The 17101-nt window shown below is 41.0% G+C and overlaps 1 protein-coding gene across 1 annotated transcript; it reads left to right on the top strand.

Annotated features, from left to right (window-relative positions):
* Positions 1–67: 67 nt before the first annotated feature.
* Positions 68–16661, top strand: ddx52 (DEAD (Asp-Glu-Ala-Asp) box polypeptide 52). The gene is made up of 16 exons (XM_079508059.1): positions 68–161; positions 8413–8508; positions 8743–8983; positions 9532–9662; positions 10194–10379; positions 10801–10944; positions 11440–11551; positions 11642–11714; positions 12217–12420; positions 12973–13063; positions 13170–13292; positions 14192–14342; positions 15094–15169; positions 15558–15629; positions 15975–16268; positions 16465–16661. Exons 2-15 carry the CDS (start codon positions 8422–8424, stop codon positions 16252–16254), a joined length of 1971 nt encoding a protein of 656 aa, XP_079364185.1. The 5' UTR covers positions 68–161; positions 8413–8421; the 3' UTR covers positions 16255–16268; positions 16465–16661.
* Positions 16662–17101: the final 440 nt, after the last annotated feature.

Genomic DNA, 17101 nt, shown 5'->3' with positions numbered 1-17101 from the left:
AATAAAATGATTATTGATAAATGTAGGCTGCTTCTCAGAGATAAACCTGGTTCTTGCTGTTTTAACCGCAGCCACCAGAGGGCAACATGGCCACTTCTATCTACAGGAAGTGCTAGCTGGATGTTGCGGATGTTGACTACTGATGACAGACTGAGTAGCACGCGGCTCCGTTCTTTTGGCAAATCTAGAACTTCCTGCCAGAGAGCTAGCAAATTTAAGACATCCGGTTGCTTTCAGAATAAAAGCGTGGTTAATTAAATAATTATTACATTACATTATTAGTATTGTTATTACATTACAGTTATTGTGAAGACACACATTATGTTTCTGTGTAAAAATAAGTAATTAAATAACGTAAAAAAGTTATCTAAATGGATAAATGCCCAAGTCCATGCACTGGAGTGCCCAAGTCCATTCACTGGAGTGCATGGACTTTATAAAGTGGACACTGGACAAAAATCCCTGCTATGTATCGACTAGTGTGACATACGCACATGTCCGGGGAGACCTCCTCTACAACACCACACTGTCCGCTAAGCACCAGAGGTGTAAAAAATTTAATTGGCACACCATACAGCGAGGTGAAACATAAAAAAATGTCCCATTTCCAGACTAAAGTCAACTAAAGTGGACACTGGACAAAAATCCCTGCTATGTATCGACTAGTGTGACATACGCACATGTCTGTGAAGACCTCCTCTACAACACCACACTGTCCGCTAAGCAGCAGAGGTGTAAAACAAAAATTGGCACGCCATACAGCGAGGTGAAATATAAAAAAATGTCCCATTTCCAGACTAAAGTCAACTAAAGTGGACACTGGACAAAAATCCCTGCTATGTATCGACTAGTGTGACATACGCACATGTCCGTGAAGACCTCCTCTACAACACCACACTGTCCGCTAAGCAGCAGAGGTGTAAAACAAAAATTGGCACGCCATACAGCGAGGTGAAACATAAAAAAATGTCCCATTTCCAGACTAAAGTCAACTAAAGTGGACACTGGACAAAAATCCCTGCTATGTATCGACTAGTGTGACATACGCACATGTCCGGGGAGACCTCCTCTACAACACCACACTGTCCGCTAAGCAGCAGAGGTGTAAAAATTAAATTGGCACACCATACAGCGAGGTGAAAGATACAAAAATATCCCATTTCCAGACTAAAGTCAACTAAAGTGGACACTGGACAAAAATCCCTGCTATGTATCGACTAGTGTGACATACGCACATGTCCGTGGAGACCTCCTCTACAACACCACACTGTCCGCTAAGCAGCAGAGGTGTAAAACAAAAATTGGCACGCCATACAGCGAGGTGAAACATAAAAAAAAATCCCATTTCCAGACTAAAGTCAACTAAAGTGGACACTGGACAAAAATCCCTGCTATGTATCGACTAGTGTGACATACGCACATGTCCGGGGAGACCTCCTCTACAACACCACACTGTCCGCTAAGCAGCAGAGGTGTAAAAATTAAATTGGCACACCATACAGCGAGGTGAAAGATACAAAATATCCCATTTCCAGACTAAAGTCAACTAAAGTGGACACTGGACAAAAATCCCTGCTATGTATCGACTAGTGTGACATACGCACATGTCCGTGGAGACCTCCTCTACAACACCACACTGTCCGCTAAGCAGCAGAGGTGTAAAACAAAAATTGGCACGCCATACAGCGAGGTGAAACATAAAAAAATGTCCCATTTCCAGACTAAAGTCAACTAAAGTGGACACTGGACAAAAATCCCTGCTATGTATCGACTAGTGTGACATACGCACATGTCCGTGGAGACCTCCTCTACACCACCACACTGTCCGCTAAGCAGCAGAGGTGTAAAACAAAAATTGGCACGCCATACAGCGAGGTGAAACATAAAAAATGTCCCATTTCCAGACTAAAGTCAACTAAAGTGGACACTGGACAAAAATCCCTGCTATGTATCGACTAGTGTGACATACGCACATGTCCGGGGAGACCTCCTCTACAACACCACACTGTCCGCTAAGCAGCAGAGGTGTAAAACAAAAATTGGCACGCCATACAGTGAGGTGAAACATAAAAAAAGTCCCATTTCTAGACTAAAGTCAACTAAAGTGGACACTGGACAACAATCCCTGCTATGTATCGACTAGTGTGACATACGCACATGTCCGGGGAGACCTCCTCTACAACACCACACTGTCCGCTAAGCAGCAGAGGTGTAAAACAAAAATTGGCACGCCATACAGCGAGGTGAAACATAATTTTTTTTCCAATTTCCAGACTAAAGTCAACTAAAGTGGACACTGGACAAAAATCCCTGCTATGTATCGACTAGTGTGACATATGCACATGTCCGGGGAGACCTCCTCTACAACACCACACTGTCCGCTAAGCAGCAGAGGTGTAAAACAAAAATTGGCACGCCATACAGCGAGGTGAAAGGTCAAAAACTATCCCATTTCCAGACTAAAGTTAACTAAAGTGGACACTGGACAAAAATCCCTGCTATGTATCGACTAGTGTGACATATGCACATGTCCGGGGAGACCTCCTCTACAACACCACACTGTCCGCTAAGCAGCAGAGGTGTAAAACAAAAATGTAACAACAGACATTGTAATTACTGGTGTTGGAACACTAATGTCTGCATGAATGGTAATGGTAGTACTATTACTGTGAAGTACTATGTAGATCGACCATTAACAGTCATAGTTAAGTACTACCACTGGCCTATAACAGACTACTGATATGCAAAGGAATGACTCTCCTGATTTCATTACTCTTTCTCTGTCGCGTGTTACTGATCGTGGGGTGGTGAGCCGCAAGCATGTAGAACCATCTGGTGTAATCGAAATTCCTATTTGTGACGGCACTAAAATTAAGTATAAGTTGGCCTCAATCATTTGTCATACAGGCGCTGTGGCCAAAGCTGGACACTTTTGGGCAAACTTGATTTATGATAATGTTGTAATTAAAGCAAATGACACAATGATACAAATCTTACCAGCAGCAAATGCTGTGCGAGAGTCAAAAGTAAATGGGTGCTTATATTTCTATGTGAAATGTAGTGATGCTGGCACCACAATAGACAAGGATAATAACAGAACAATAACAGAGGACAATTTGGAAGATGATGATGATGATGTGGTTTTATGCAATGAAAGTCTAAATCACAATATGTGTGAAGCCATACCATTACCAATTCTAACATTTCTACAACAGACATCTGCTTTCAAAAAAATTCATACACGGCTTGAAGAAGCAGCCGCGCAGGACACACAATTTAGACGGGCACTTGAGAAATTCAATCTAGCCAACACATCAGTGTCATTAGTGTCTCAGCAATTTTCTAGGACAGACGTATGCACCATATTAAACAGCTTTGTAGAATACACACTTCTGCCTCCTTTCCTTGGAAATGACCTGCTTTGCCTTAAAAGTCTTAGTCTGTATAGTTGTACTCAATGTGGTGACAAGGCCTTACCATCTACAAAGAACATGTCACAATACATAGTGCAGCCACTTGAAGTGTCACAAAAAGGCATCTTAGACACAATTGCACAAATATTACCTGCTCAATCTGAACAATGTGAAACATGTCAGCAGGAAAAGAGCTTATCAACATATGAAGTAATTCACAGCCCACAGACCTTACTTCTCCTGTTAAAAGCTGGCACAAAAATTCCAAAAACGTTCAATTTCTCCTGTCTGTACCACCACAATGAGTATACTTTGGCCAGTATGTGTGTATTTTTCGACAGGTCACCATATGTGTCAGTGTACATCCTTAAAGATCATAAATGGCATATCGCGACAAATGAATCAAATGACACAGCAGGCTATACCTTTGAGCAACTAACATCAGCTCGACATCACACAAACACAGTAGTCACAGGTAGTTTCTATGTCCTGTCATACGAGAAAATAAACAATCAAGAAAGAATCAAGTTTCGGCAGGACAAACAAACGCATAAATGCACAGACAGATGCAATCAACGCACACAAGTGACACCTATTCCAAAGCTAGAGGTAACTCCTTCACCTGACTTAGCTTGCGTGGAGAAAGCGGACGGGTGGCTGTGTGATAAGACAATCGATCAGTACCATCAGCTCTTGCTATCTGTAGTTGTTGACAAAAGGGCATATATTTGTCCCAGCACTTTTGTAAGCCAACAGTTAAGGAGTATTTATTGTGGTGACATCAGCGTACTACCAGATGTACCAAGAACATCACAGAATTGGTGGAGCTATGAGTTGGTAATATTGCCAGTCAACATAAAGTCTCATTGGGTAGCAATTGTCGTAGATTTCTCCACAAAGACAGTGGAGGGTGATAGCATAATCTTAGATGTTGTTCTAATGGATTCACTCCATAAGTATGAACAAGACATGGTTAATGTATTTTGTCCACTGCAAAAATACTTAGCCTTACAGTACTTTGCAATGCATGGTAGAGGTATGGCTATCACATTTAGATATGAGTGTTATGACAGTTGCCCTCATTTCATAACACAAACTGATAACAGTAGCTGTGGTCTCTACACTTTTCCAAAGCTGTTCTGTTTGATGTGAGTCTCAACACTTACCAAACAGAGCCTGAAAAGCGAGATTGTGTATTGTATGAGCTGACAGGAAAAATTGTATTGCTCTGAGTACATAGTTTAAGTACTGCACTGCACTAAAAGGCTCTGTTTTGTCTATGTTGTAGGAGAACTTCGCCGCCAATGGAGGATGCGAGGGACCCCAAATGACACGTCCCCAAGACCTTGGGTTGTGATTTAATCCAATAGTATTTTATTGTGCTGTATTTTACCTTTTTAGTCTTTGTGCTTACTGTGATCATCTAAAAACAAACGTTTGAAATGTTTGGACTGAGCTGGGTTTGCTTTATATACGTACATCTAACTTTTGATCAATTTATGTGTGTGTGTGTGTGTGTGTGTGTGTGTGTGTGTGTGTGTACAATGTTTGCACTTTATGTTTGCAGTGATGTTTTGCACTATAGGTACTTACTGCATGTTGTACCTTTTTATACATTTGAGTGATGTGTGCACTTATAGGTACATTGCATGTTGTACCATATTATACATTTGAGTGACGTTTGCATTGAAGTACATTGCATGTTGTACCTATACTTTTGAGTAACGTTTGCACTTGGTACATTAAACGTCTTACCTTTTTATACATTTGAGTAATGTATGCACTTATAGGTACGTTTGCACTTATAGTATCATTTTGAATTTTTGAGTGACGTTTGCACTGATTGACGTTTGTAGTTTTTGCATGTGTTTGAATAATGTTTGCTGTATTAACACAGATGCACACACATACAGTAAATTGATCAAAAGTTACTACTAAACTATTAAAGTAGATTCTCAGTCCACCTTAAGACAAATTACGTTTAAAAACAAATATTGTAGGGATTTGGAAACTTTTTTTGCAGAGTGAATTTTTCTTCTTCTGTGTAACAGTGAATGAGAAACACCGTAAGCAAACTGTATGCCTTTTTCTTTCCATTGAAAGTGTACACTGTTATATTAGCAATGATTAATTAAAAGGTATTTTTTGGTAACTTTCAAAGCCTTGTCTGTATTCTTTTATATTCTATTGTATTTTAGTCCACTTTTTGACCTTTCACCTCACCTTCAAAAGTCAGTTCTATCTGACCTCAATTTATATTAAAACTGTTATATTCAACCATGTTTGATGACAACAAATGGGAGCTGATCGTTGAAACAAAGACATTCCATTTGTAATACGACGATTGCCCAGGTGCCCAGGTGACGGTGCCCAGGTAATGAGGTGACAACGATTGATCGTTGTCACCTCATTACCTGGGCACTGCCCAGCCAGTGGTGGACAGCCAGAAGAAAGATGGTTGGGTTGTTGTTTGGTTGGGGATGAAATCAAGTACTTGGTTACTTTCCACCTGGTGTGTGTGTGTGTGTGGGCAGTAATGGCTGTACTCAAGTGTGCATGCATGCCGTTAACAACCTAATTTAGAGCTATCAATGTTTCACACATATGGCACACGTGTGATAGTAGTGATCTACATAGCCTTTGCATATCAGTAGTCTGTTATAGGCCAGTGGTAGTACTTAACTATGACTGTTAATGGTCGATCTACATAGTACTTCACAGTAATAGTACTACCATTACCATTCATGCAGACATTAGTGTTCCAACACCAGTAATTACAATGTCTGTTGTTACATTTTTGTTTTACACCTCTGCTGCTTAGCGGACAGTGTGGTGTTGTAGAGAAGGTCTCCCCGGACATGTGCATATGTCACACTAGTCGATACATAGCAGGGATTTTTGTCCAGTGTCCACTTTAGTTGACTTTAGTCTGGAAATGGGATATTTTTTGACCTTTCACCTCGCTGTATGGTGTGCCAATTAAAATTTTACACCTCTGCTGCTTAGCGGACAGTGTGGTGTTGTAGAGGAGGTCTCCCCGGACATGTGCGTATGTCACACTAGTCGATACATAGCAGGGATTTTTGTCCAGTGTCCACTTTAGTTGACTTTAGTCTGGAAATGGGACATTTTTTTATGTTTCACCTCGTGCCAATTTTTGTTTTACACCTCTGCTGCTTAGCGGACAGTGTGGTGTTGTAGAGGAGGTCTCCACGGACATGTGCGTATGTCACACTAGTCGATACATAGCAGGGATTTTTGTCCAGTGTCCACTTTAGTTGACTTTAGTCTGGAAATGGGATGTTTTTTGACCTTTCACCTCGCTGTATGGTTTGCCAATTTTTGTTTTACACCTCTGCTGCTTAGCGGACAGTGTGGTGTTGTAGAGGAGGTCTCCACGGACATGTGCGTATGTCACACTAGTCGATACATAGCAGGGATTTTTGTCCAGTGTCCACTTTAGTTGACTTTAGTCTGGAAATGGGACATTTTTTTATGTTTCACCTCGCTGTATGGCGTGCCAATTTTTGTTTTACACCTCTGCTGCTTAGCGGACAGTGTGGTGTTGTAGAGGAGGTCTCCCCGGACATGTGCATATGTCACACTAGTCGATACATAGCAGGGATTTTTGTCCAGTGTCCACTTTAGTTGACTTTAGTCTGGAAATGGGATATTTTTTGACCTTTCACCTCGCTGTATGGTGTGCCAATTAAATTTTTACACCTCTGCTGTTTAGCGGACAGTGTGGTGTTGTAGAGGAGGTCTCCCCGGACATGTGCGTATGTCACACTAGTCGATACATAGCAGGGATTTTTGTCCAGTGTCCACTTTAGTTGACTTTAGTCTGGAAATGGGACATTTTTTTATGTTTCACCTCGCTGTATGGCATGCCAATTTTTGTTTTACACCTCTGCTGCTTAGCGGACAGTGTGGTGTTGTAGAGGAGGTCTCCACGGACATGTGCGTATGTCACACTAGTCGATACATAGCAGGGATTTTTGTCCAGTGTCCACTTTAGTTGACTTTAGTCTGGAAATGGGATGTTTTTTGACCTTTCACCTCGCTGTATGGTTTGCCAATTTTTGTTTTACACCTCTGCTGCTTAGCGGACAGTGTGGTGTTGTAGAGGAGGTCTCCACGGACATGTGCGTATGTCACACTAGTCGATACATAGCAGGGATTTTTGTCCAGTGTCCACTTTAGTTGACTTTAGTCTGGAAATGGGACATTTTTTTATGTTTCACCTCGCTGTATGGCGTGCCAATTTTTGTTTTACACCTCTGCTGCTTAGCGGACAGTGTGGTGTTGTAGAGGAGGTCTCCACGGACATGTGCGTATGTCACACTAGTCGATACATAGCAGGGATTTTTGTCCAGTGTCCACTTTAGTTGACTTTAGTCTGGAAATGGGATGTTTTTTGACCTTTCACCTCGCTGTATGGTTTGCCAATTTTTGTTTTACACCTCTGCTGCATAGCGGACAGTGTGGTGTTGTAGAGGAGGTCTCCCCGGACATGTGCGTATGTCACACTAGTCGATACATAGCAGGGATTTTTGTCCAGTGTCCACTTTAGTTGACTTTAGTCTGGAAATGGGACATTTCTTTATGTTTCACCTCGTGGCAATTTTTGTTTTACACCTCTGCTGCTTAGCGGACAGTGTGGTGTTGTAGAGGAGGTCTCCACGGACATGTGCGTATGTCACACTAGTCGATACATAGCAGGGATTTTTGTCCAGTGTCCACTTTATAAAGTCCATGCACTCCAGTGAATAGCATTTATCCATTTAGATAACTTTTTAATTACTTATTTTTACACAGAAACATAATGTGTGTCTTATAGCATCATATAGCATCATTTAAATGCTTCATTTGTAGTTTTAATTTGCAAATTAAACTTTTTTTCAATACTCTAGAGAGGGTACTCTTATTTTGAAGAGATCGTCCACCGGAAGTCTTATATTTGCTCACTAGATTTGCCAAAAGAACAGTGCTGTAGCAGGCTGCTACCATGGACGCCTTCGACTTGTTCAGAAAGCTTGGATCGGGAGCAAAGTTTGATTTTAAGAGGTTTGGGAAAGATGCTGAACGTTTTAAGGTAATGTTTGAACGTCCGGCTGTTGCTCTATCAACACAAGACGGCCAATAATTGTGAATTTCCACCAGTTCGTCATTTTATACTGATTTCTAGTATTACGAACTCCTGCTGTGATGTCAACAGCCTTTTTACTCATGTGCCTTAACAGCAGTCATTACTAGATCAGGAGTTTGATTGTGAGACCGGTTTGTGGAGGCAGACTTTTTATAAACCTTTGTGTGTTGTTTTGTACAGATGTCGAGACCCAAACGAGGGGAGGCTTCCTCGGACGTTCTCTCTGGAATCAACTACTTTGGCTCAGGGACAATCAATGGCATTCCGAGCATGCCTGAACAGGAGGAGGAGGAGGCTATTGATGGGGATGAAGAGGAAGGTGTGGGACAAGAACCTGAAGCTGGAGTTAAGAGGAAACGAGTTGAGGAGAAAACTGTAAAGAAGAAGAAAAAGAAGAAATGTAGCCAGGTGGACACGGAAGGTAAAGTATCATCACAGGAGTTCAGATTCATTAGTTGTTGATCACTTATTAGTGGTCAATAACATATTTATATGTATGTAAACATGAACATACGTTTTGACTATTCTTTATACATATAAGCTTCAGTTATTACTTCTTACTACTCTAAACATGGTTCTCAAAAGCCTCAAGCCCAAACCAGGGCTCAGGTAGGGATAAAACGTTTTTTTAAGGTAACCCACACCAATGCGACTCATTGAGTTTGCAAGGAGTTGCATTGGTGTGGTTTACCTTAAAACCGTTTTGAGTTCAAGCATGAGTTAAAGTCCGTTGCTCTCCCCATGTCTCCCATATATGGAGACTAGGTTGGCGGAGTGTGTGTAGAGCCCAGGATCGCATTAGATAATTGACACGGGTGAAAAATGGGTTACAAAATCGTGGGATAAAAAAAATAATATATTGATTAAAACCGTTTTGTCCCAACCCGACCCTTTGTTGTGGTTTGGGCTCTAGAATGTAATCAGAGAGATCACAAAGCTGCTTTTGTGTGGTTTCATTTCAATGTGAAGCCCCTCAGGGAGAGATGGAGGGCTCTGGCATCCTTTGGACCTCTTCTCTGGACAGAAAGACCAAAACTCTTCAGAAGGATGGGAACGAAACCATCTCACTGAAAAGGCTGAAGCATCTCCACCAGGAAAAGGTATCTGACTTGTTGATGAACACCAACAAATGGTGATTAACATAAGCTTTTAAATGCTAGAATGGTATTTATTTTGATCCAACTTTTTAAGACATTGCGTGCACAAAATCCTTCACAGACAATTAGCCCTTCACTAAATCCCACCCCAAAAAGCGATTGTCCAATGCCAATCCAAATAGTCTAGCAACGGTTGCTATGCAGGTCAAGCTTTCTTCGCTGCTAACGTGCCTATTGGACAAGGATGGGTTGGGGAGGGACTTAGTGAAGGGCTAATTAAACCAAGCAAGTACAATAAATGAGTACCACAGACGAAAAACAGTCTTAAGTCTTAACAGTCTTAATTTCATTCTGACCCCTCCATCATTTATACATTATGGATCAATAGTGTGGACTGTTTTTCGTCTGTGGCATTCAGCGTTTAGTAGTGTCCATGTGAACCATTAGAACGTTATGTGACACTCTTTTAAATACATGTTTCATTGTCTGATCTTTGTGAGTAATAGTGAGTTTGTGCCTTCTCCTCCGATTCAGGTGAACAACATTCGTGCCCGGCACCGTATAAACGTACATGGCAGTGACTTGCCCGACCCAGTCTCCACGTTTGAGGAGCTGCAGTCCGAGTACCGTCTAAATGCACGGGTGCTGCACAACCTGAGAGAGGCAGGGCTGAACTCTCCAACGCCCATACAGATGCAGGCCATACCCCTGATGATGCATGTGAGTTCACATTTTTAATGCATAATCCCTATATTATAGTGCAGTGGTTCTCAACCAGTGGTCCTTGAGGAGGTTCCAGGTGGTCTCCAGCTAAATGATGGAGAGTTGGTAACCAAATGGACGCTCTTGAGTACTCAAGAGTTACATTTTTGTTAAACATCAGCATTACTTAATTTACAAGAAGTTTACACATTTAGAGAATGTAGAACAATGATAAAGTGTGTGTGTGTGTGTGTGTGTGTGTGTGTGTGTGTGTGTGTGTGTGTGTGTGTGTGTGTGTGTGTGTGTGTGTGTGTGTGTGTGTGTGTGTGTGTGTGTGTGTGTGTGTGTGTGTGTGTGTGTGTGTGTGTGTGTGTGTGTGTGTGTGTGTGTGTGTGTGTGTGTGTGTGTGTGTGTGTGTGTGTGTGTGTGTGTCACACAGAGTCGTGAGCTGCTGGCCTGTGCTCCTACTGGCTCAGGGAAGACTCTAGCCTTCTGCATCCCTCTTCTGGCTCATCTGCAGCAACCAGCTAACCTGGGGTTCAGAGCAGTTATCATCTCCCCAACCAGAGAACTGGCCAGTCAGGTATACATTAAAGAATTCACACTCAATAAGCTCATCTATTTGTTTTTTTTATACTTGAAGTTGAAGGTTGATCATCAACAGTAGGTAATGGCCAAGGCAAGCTTTTTTTACTGATGGAAATGTTTCTGCAAAATGCCTAATGATTTCTCAGATGCACTTGTTAAACAGCACAGTTGTGAAACAAGTGAAATCCAGTTTCAACTGATCCTGATTTGTTTGTTTAGCTTGTACATGAGCATGTACAAGCGCAATTATCCACTACAATTATTTGAAAACTATTTTGCTAATATAAATTATTATTACATACATTAACCACTTTACGATCTATTGTGATCTTGTAGATCTGCTATTTTCAAAAATGTTAGCACTTTTACTTTTAAGTGTATTTTGATGCTTACTCCAGTAGCATTGTGAACACAGGCCTTTTACTTGCAAGTTGCAACAGAGTAGTTTTATATTGTGGTATTTCTTTCACTTTCCACCACTGACATTTAGACACACAGAGAGCTACTTCGTCTGTCTGAGGGACTGGGCTTCAGAGTTCACATCATTGACAAGGCTTCCATCGCAGCCAAGAAATATGGGCCACAGTCAAACAAAAAATACGGTAAGACTGCGGAAGATGCCAAATGCACATGTCTTTCTTCTCTCCTTGGTTTGCCCCTTTCTCACTCTCTTCTCATTCTTGTCACTGTAGATATTCTGGTCAGCACACCAAACAGACTCGTCTTCCTCCTCAATCAGGACCCTCCAGCAATAGACCTAAGCAGGTGACATGGATTGTGTGTGTGTGTGTCACATATTTGATATAATCGCATTTTGCATAATCACCATGTTGAAATAATCATATTTTCAAACATTTGTATTTAAATTGTGGAAATGGCACATCTATCTGAGCTATTTCCACTATTCATGTAAGTTTTCATAACGTTATTAAAATATGGAAGTTATTTGTTCCCTGTGCACCTTTGTTTATGAAGCCTAAAAGCCAAAGGCATAATGTGTGGTCCCCAGGACGATTAGCTGTTGCTTTGCACCAGCTAATGGGGGCTTAATACAATTCTATAAACTCTGTTCCAATGTTCAACGTCAGTAACGCAATTACGCAGTTAATCGCAATTATTTGAGACAATTAATGATTAAGTAAAATGTCATAATCGTGACAGGCTATGTGTGTGTTGTCTTTACAAATTACACTGATATTTGGTTCATTGAGTTTGTGTTTGACTTTGTGTTTTTTCTTTGTGTGTGTGTGTGTGTGTGTGTTGTCAGCGTGGAGTGGTTGATAGTGGACGAGTCTGACAAGCTGTTTGAAGATGGTAAAACTGGGTTCAGAGACCAGCTTGCCACTATTTTCCAGGCCTGTACCAGTCCCAAGGTCCGCAGGGCTTTCTACAGTGCCACCTGCACACCAGACGTGGCAAAGTGGTGCCGTCTAAATCTGGACAATCTGGTGTCTGTCAACATCGGACACAGGTAGCATTTCATCTACACACCCTGACCCCTCTATCTGCATCTACTAGGTTTACATTTCTTTCTAATATATTTTAGAATGACTCTTTATATTTCTTTACTGTTTGTAACTAGTTTTTGTGACACTTGATAAGCACATTGAGCTAGCGATTAGAGAAAATTGACATTTGGTTGATTAGATAAACCTTTGTCGATTAGATGCACTTTATTATGCCCAAAATGACATGGCATTTAATAATGCATCATGCACAATCTAATTGTTGTGAGGTCAGTGAGCATTGGTCTTGCGGTTAGAGTGTCCGCCCTAGGATTAGGAGGTTGCGGTTCGATCCCCGGCCGGGTCATACCAAGGACTCAAAACGGGACCCAATGCTTCCCTGCTTGTCCCTCCCAATGCCTCCCTGTGACATACATGTACTAGCGTCAATGTCCAGGGGTCTATGTCTAGCTGCCTCACGCTACAGAAACAGCAGATAGGGCCTCATGACTCGGCAAGGCTTACTTACTATTACAGTGTTATCTTTTTTTTATATGTTGAATAACGTGTGTTCTCAGGAATGCAGCGGTGGAAACAGTGGAGCAGGAGTTGCTGTTTGTGGGGACAGAGAACGGAAAACTCGTGGCCATGAGAAACATCGTCAAAAAGGTATGCAACTTTTTATAAATGCGATTAACTGAGAGAGAGTGACAGAAGATTTCTCTGAATGTTTTCTCTCTGACCGTCTTGTTCAATTTACTGACTCTCTTACCAGGGGTTCCTGCCTCCCATGCTGGTGTTTGTACAGTCCATAGATCGTGCACGGGAGCTATTCCATGAACTGGTGTACGAAGGCATCAACGTAGATGTTATTCATGCTGACCGCACGCAGCAGCAGGTACAAGAGTATTACAATCACTTTGCACAGATACTCATGTGGAACATGTTGGACTTGGGATTACACAACATTGTTTTTGAGGTGCGCTAGCCCCTCCTATGCCCAGTTTTGAGTGTTTGTGTAAACGCAAATGTAGAAGACAAAAGTGAGGATGCAAATTGTGATTGCGTGGGAGATGTGCCATTGGTTGAGAATGAGATGTATGATGACTTACTGTATGATGATAAGAGTGCCCCTCACTTCACACAGGTGTGATTATATATATATATTTTTAAATGCAGTAGATATTCAGGCGTTAAAACAGCATTGGTAAAGGGCCTTCCCAGATTCTTGCCCTTAACACTTTTAGTGCACTGGGATTTTTCAAAATAAAGGCACTAGTGCCCAGCAGATGAGGCAGATTTTACTCTGAAAAGCCCTGCCTTCCATTACCCCCCCCTTCCCCCAAAACCGGGAGGCATAATCTTGCCTCGCTACGTCACGCTTGTCACATCTAAACTCTCTAGAAGCCTTTATATTCCAAACGAGATGCCAGGTTAAGTCAGAAATGATGACAGAACATTGCCGCTTTGATCGAAACCATGGAGAGTGCCTTAGATTTAGAGAAAAGAGACAGTTTAGTTGGGCAAGGAAGTAAAATGCAGTCCGCATGCGTGAAGCATGTCTAGGATCGCTGAAGAAGGAATGGCAACAAAAAAAAAAGATTTCAGCGATCCCGTTTGATATCAATAAAAATGACATGCATGTTAAAATGTATTACTAAAATGTATACTAACGGAACCTAACTTGGACCAGCTACTTTCTATAACCAAGTCATAGCGTTATGTTATCATATGGAATTTTGAGCCATGATTCTTTGTGTTAAGTTGATAGTTGTCTTTCTTATCAATGTCTCCCAGAGAGACAACGTTGTCAACAGTTTCCGCTCAGGGAAGATCTGGGTCTTGATCTGCACTGCGCTGCTTGCTAGAGGAATCGACTTCAAGGGAGTCAACATGGTGCTAAATTATGACTTCCCCACCAGCGCTGTTGAATACATCCACCGGATTGGTTAGTTCCTCCTCTTTAGTCTTCAGTAATCAATGTATTTTAGTTTTTCTCTCTCCCTTTCTGTCTGTCAATGTTTCATTGCATGCTTTATCTGTTTCTTATCTATTAGTAGGGATGTCCCGATACACTTTTTCCTTTCCGATCCGATCCCCATGCCATAATTTCTGTGTTAGCCGATACCGAATACTGATACCAGAGAATAATATATATTATAATAAAAAAAGAAAAAATATCTTATTTTGAAGTCCACCGACTGGGAATAGTGTTTATAGCTATCTAGCTATATATCTCGTGTTTATAGCAGACTCCTCACTCAAATGTGCACTTGCAGTTTGGGCAACTCAAAAGCAAACTCCACATGCCCCAACATTTTATTTACCTGCCATAGTGTCAACCCCTTACCCCTGTGTCGGATCTGTGGTTAGACTGGCATATTTGCCGATACCAATATGACCAAATAAGGGTCAATCCGATACTACAGATACAGTATCGGGATATCTCTATCTATTAGTATTTGCAGTACTTTGTACTTGTTTTATGATGTTTTAGAAATATTTAATCAGACATAGCCTTAAAATATTAACTATAATGTAGTAAAAATATTAATGATATGAAAAAGACACTAAACAATGATTTATTGGTGCCTACAACAGCATTTATAGCGTAGTGTCAACATAAGTCAAAATCGAATGTATGTTATGTATAATATAGCCTGGTTTTTGACTTAACATCTACATATGCTGCTTTCCAGGCCGTACTGGTCGAGCTGGACACACAGGGAAGGCCATCACCTTCTTCACAGAGAATGATAAGCCACTACTGCGCAGGTACACAGGATATAATACACGCCATTGGAATTATTTAAAAACTGCTATTTTGTTTGAATTTGAGATTAGCTGTCCTGACAAAGTCAACATGGAAATGTATCCCATAGCCACTAGTGTTGTGCAGGTGTTTCATATTTCACTGACTGAGTTTATTCAAATAAAACTGGACAGAAACTTGCCAATGTTTTGTAACAGAAAAATCAGAAGTGCACAATATTTGAATCACTTTCAAAACTTTCAACTTCTAGTTCATCCAACCAGAACAGACCATTACTTTACTCTGTAGTCCCAAAGAAGTGGGCTAGCTATCCAGCTCAACTAGGCTTGCTTAACCTGGTCTTTATCTACACTTTGACTAACGATTGTGTCTGTTCTGTCTGTTCTACAGCATCGCCAATGTAATTAAGCAAGCTGGCTGTCCTGTGCCTGGCTACATTGTGGGCTTCAAGAAGACACACAGGTATGGTACCTGTTCAGATCAGATTATCTAGTTGTTGGGGTATTTGCTACATTTTCACATATATGCATTTTATTGATGCCATTAATATGGCTTCGATAAAAGTGTCTTGCTCAGGGACACTTTGTCAGATAGACCAGGGGAAAAACTTGGCGACCTTCTGATTCCCATGCGTTCTTTCTAATACATACATACATACATACATATACACATTGCCACTGATTGGTCCAGTGGTTTGCAGACCGACCCATTTCAAAATTACACAAAATGATTTCCTGGCTTGAAAGATATAAAGACTGTAGTTGTACTAAGCGCATTAACGGGGCTGTATGTTGTTTCTGTGTCCAGTAAGGTGAAGCAACGGCTTCAGAAGAAACCTCCCAAAAGGAGCACCATTTGCACAACACCACGTTTCCTGCAGAAGAAGAATCCCACCCAGGCCAGGAAATATAAGCAAGGACAGGAAAGCACAGGAGAGGGTTTGCAGAATGGAGAAAAGACGCCTAAAAGATCAGATGGGCAGAAGAAACGAGAAAAGAAGAAGAAGAAGAATGCAGAGAAGAAAGTGACATTAGAGAAGCCAGTGGCAACAGACAAACAGAAGAAGAAAGTATCGGTTAAGACATGAGCCAAACTGAAAGAGTAAGTCTTTTATTTATAAAAAAAAAAACATGCTCACAATCACGACACACAGGGTAGTATTCACACATGCATACACATACCTATTAAGACCATACATTGTTTTTCTTGTATTGCTTTCATCACTTTTATTTGTAGAGAAACTGGGAATTATATATTATTTTTGAAAGCCAAAATAGTTTTGCCTTTTTTGTCCCAGCTCCCCTGTGAAAAAAGTAAAGAAGAAGCTGGGAGGTGTACAAAAGCAGAATGAACCAACAGCCTGAAGTACAGAAGAAGACTAACATGAAGATGTACAGCATATCTTGCTGTAATTCTACTGCTGGTTACCATATTTGTGTGGTGAACTCTTTAGACTTTCTACCAGAGTACAATAATGAAGTGTTTTTAATGACATCAGACATGTGTTTTCATTCTTCTTGCCCAAACCAACTCCTTGGGACAAAACCGTTTTAAGGTCAACTACACCAATATAACTCATTGAGTTGCATTAGTGTGTTTGACCTTAAAACGGTCATCATGGAGGCTGAGGAGATGTTTGTCCCAAGGAGTCCCTACCGGGGTAGTTTGGATTTAAAGTAACAAGGCAACACACATTGTTAGCTATCATGTAGACACACCTGGTCGACATGCTATGCTGCATAGAATAATTTAAAATTTTCAAATGCTTTTGATGGAGATGGTGAAAAAGTGACAGTTTAATTTATTTCCTGTCCTCTTCAAGGGTTCTGGTATCAGTGTTGTATCATTTAAATAGCACTCATCCATGCAAACATTTTATTTTAACACTAAAGTGTTACTTTAGTGATAAGCTACACAGAACATTACACCATTTG

This window comes from Electrona antarctica (genome assembly GCF_951216825.1).
Source record: "Electrona antarctica genome assembly, chromosome: 8".
Taxonomy (NCBI): domain Eukaryota; kingdom Metazoa; phylum Chordata; class Actinopteri; order Myctophiformes; family Myctophidae; genus Electrona; species Electrona antarctica.
The sequence above is the reverse complement of the archived record's forward strand: the minus strand, read 5'-3'. Positions and strand labels throughout refer to the sequence as shown.

Bases quoted from the DNA above. Each gene is read 5' to 3' on its own strand.
- ddx52 (XM_079508059.1), top strand. From the start codon at position 8,422: ATGGACGCCTTCGACTTGTTCAGAAAGCTTGGATCGGGAGCAAAGTTT. The intron at 11,552-11,641 runs GTAAGACTGCGG...TTGTCACTGTAG, and splicing joins ACAGTCAAACAAAAAATACG to ATATTCTGGTCAGCACACCA. The intron at 11,715-12,216 runs GTGACATGGATT...GTGTGTTGTCAG, and splicing joins CCAGCAATAGACCTAAGCAG to CGTGGAGTGGTTGATAGTGG.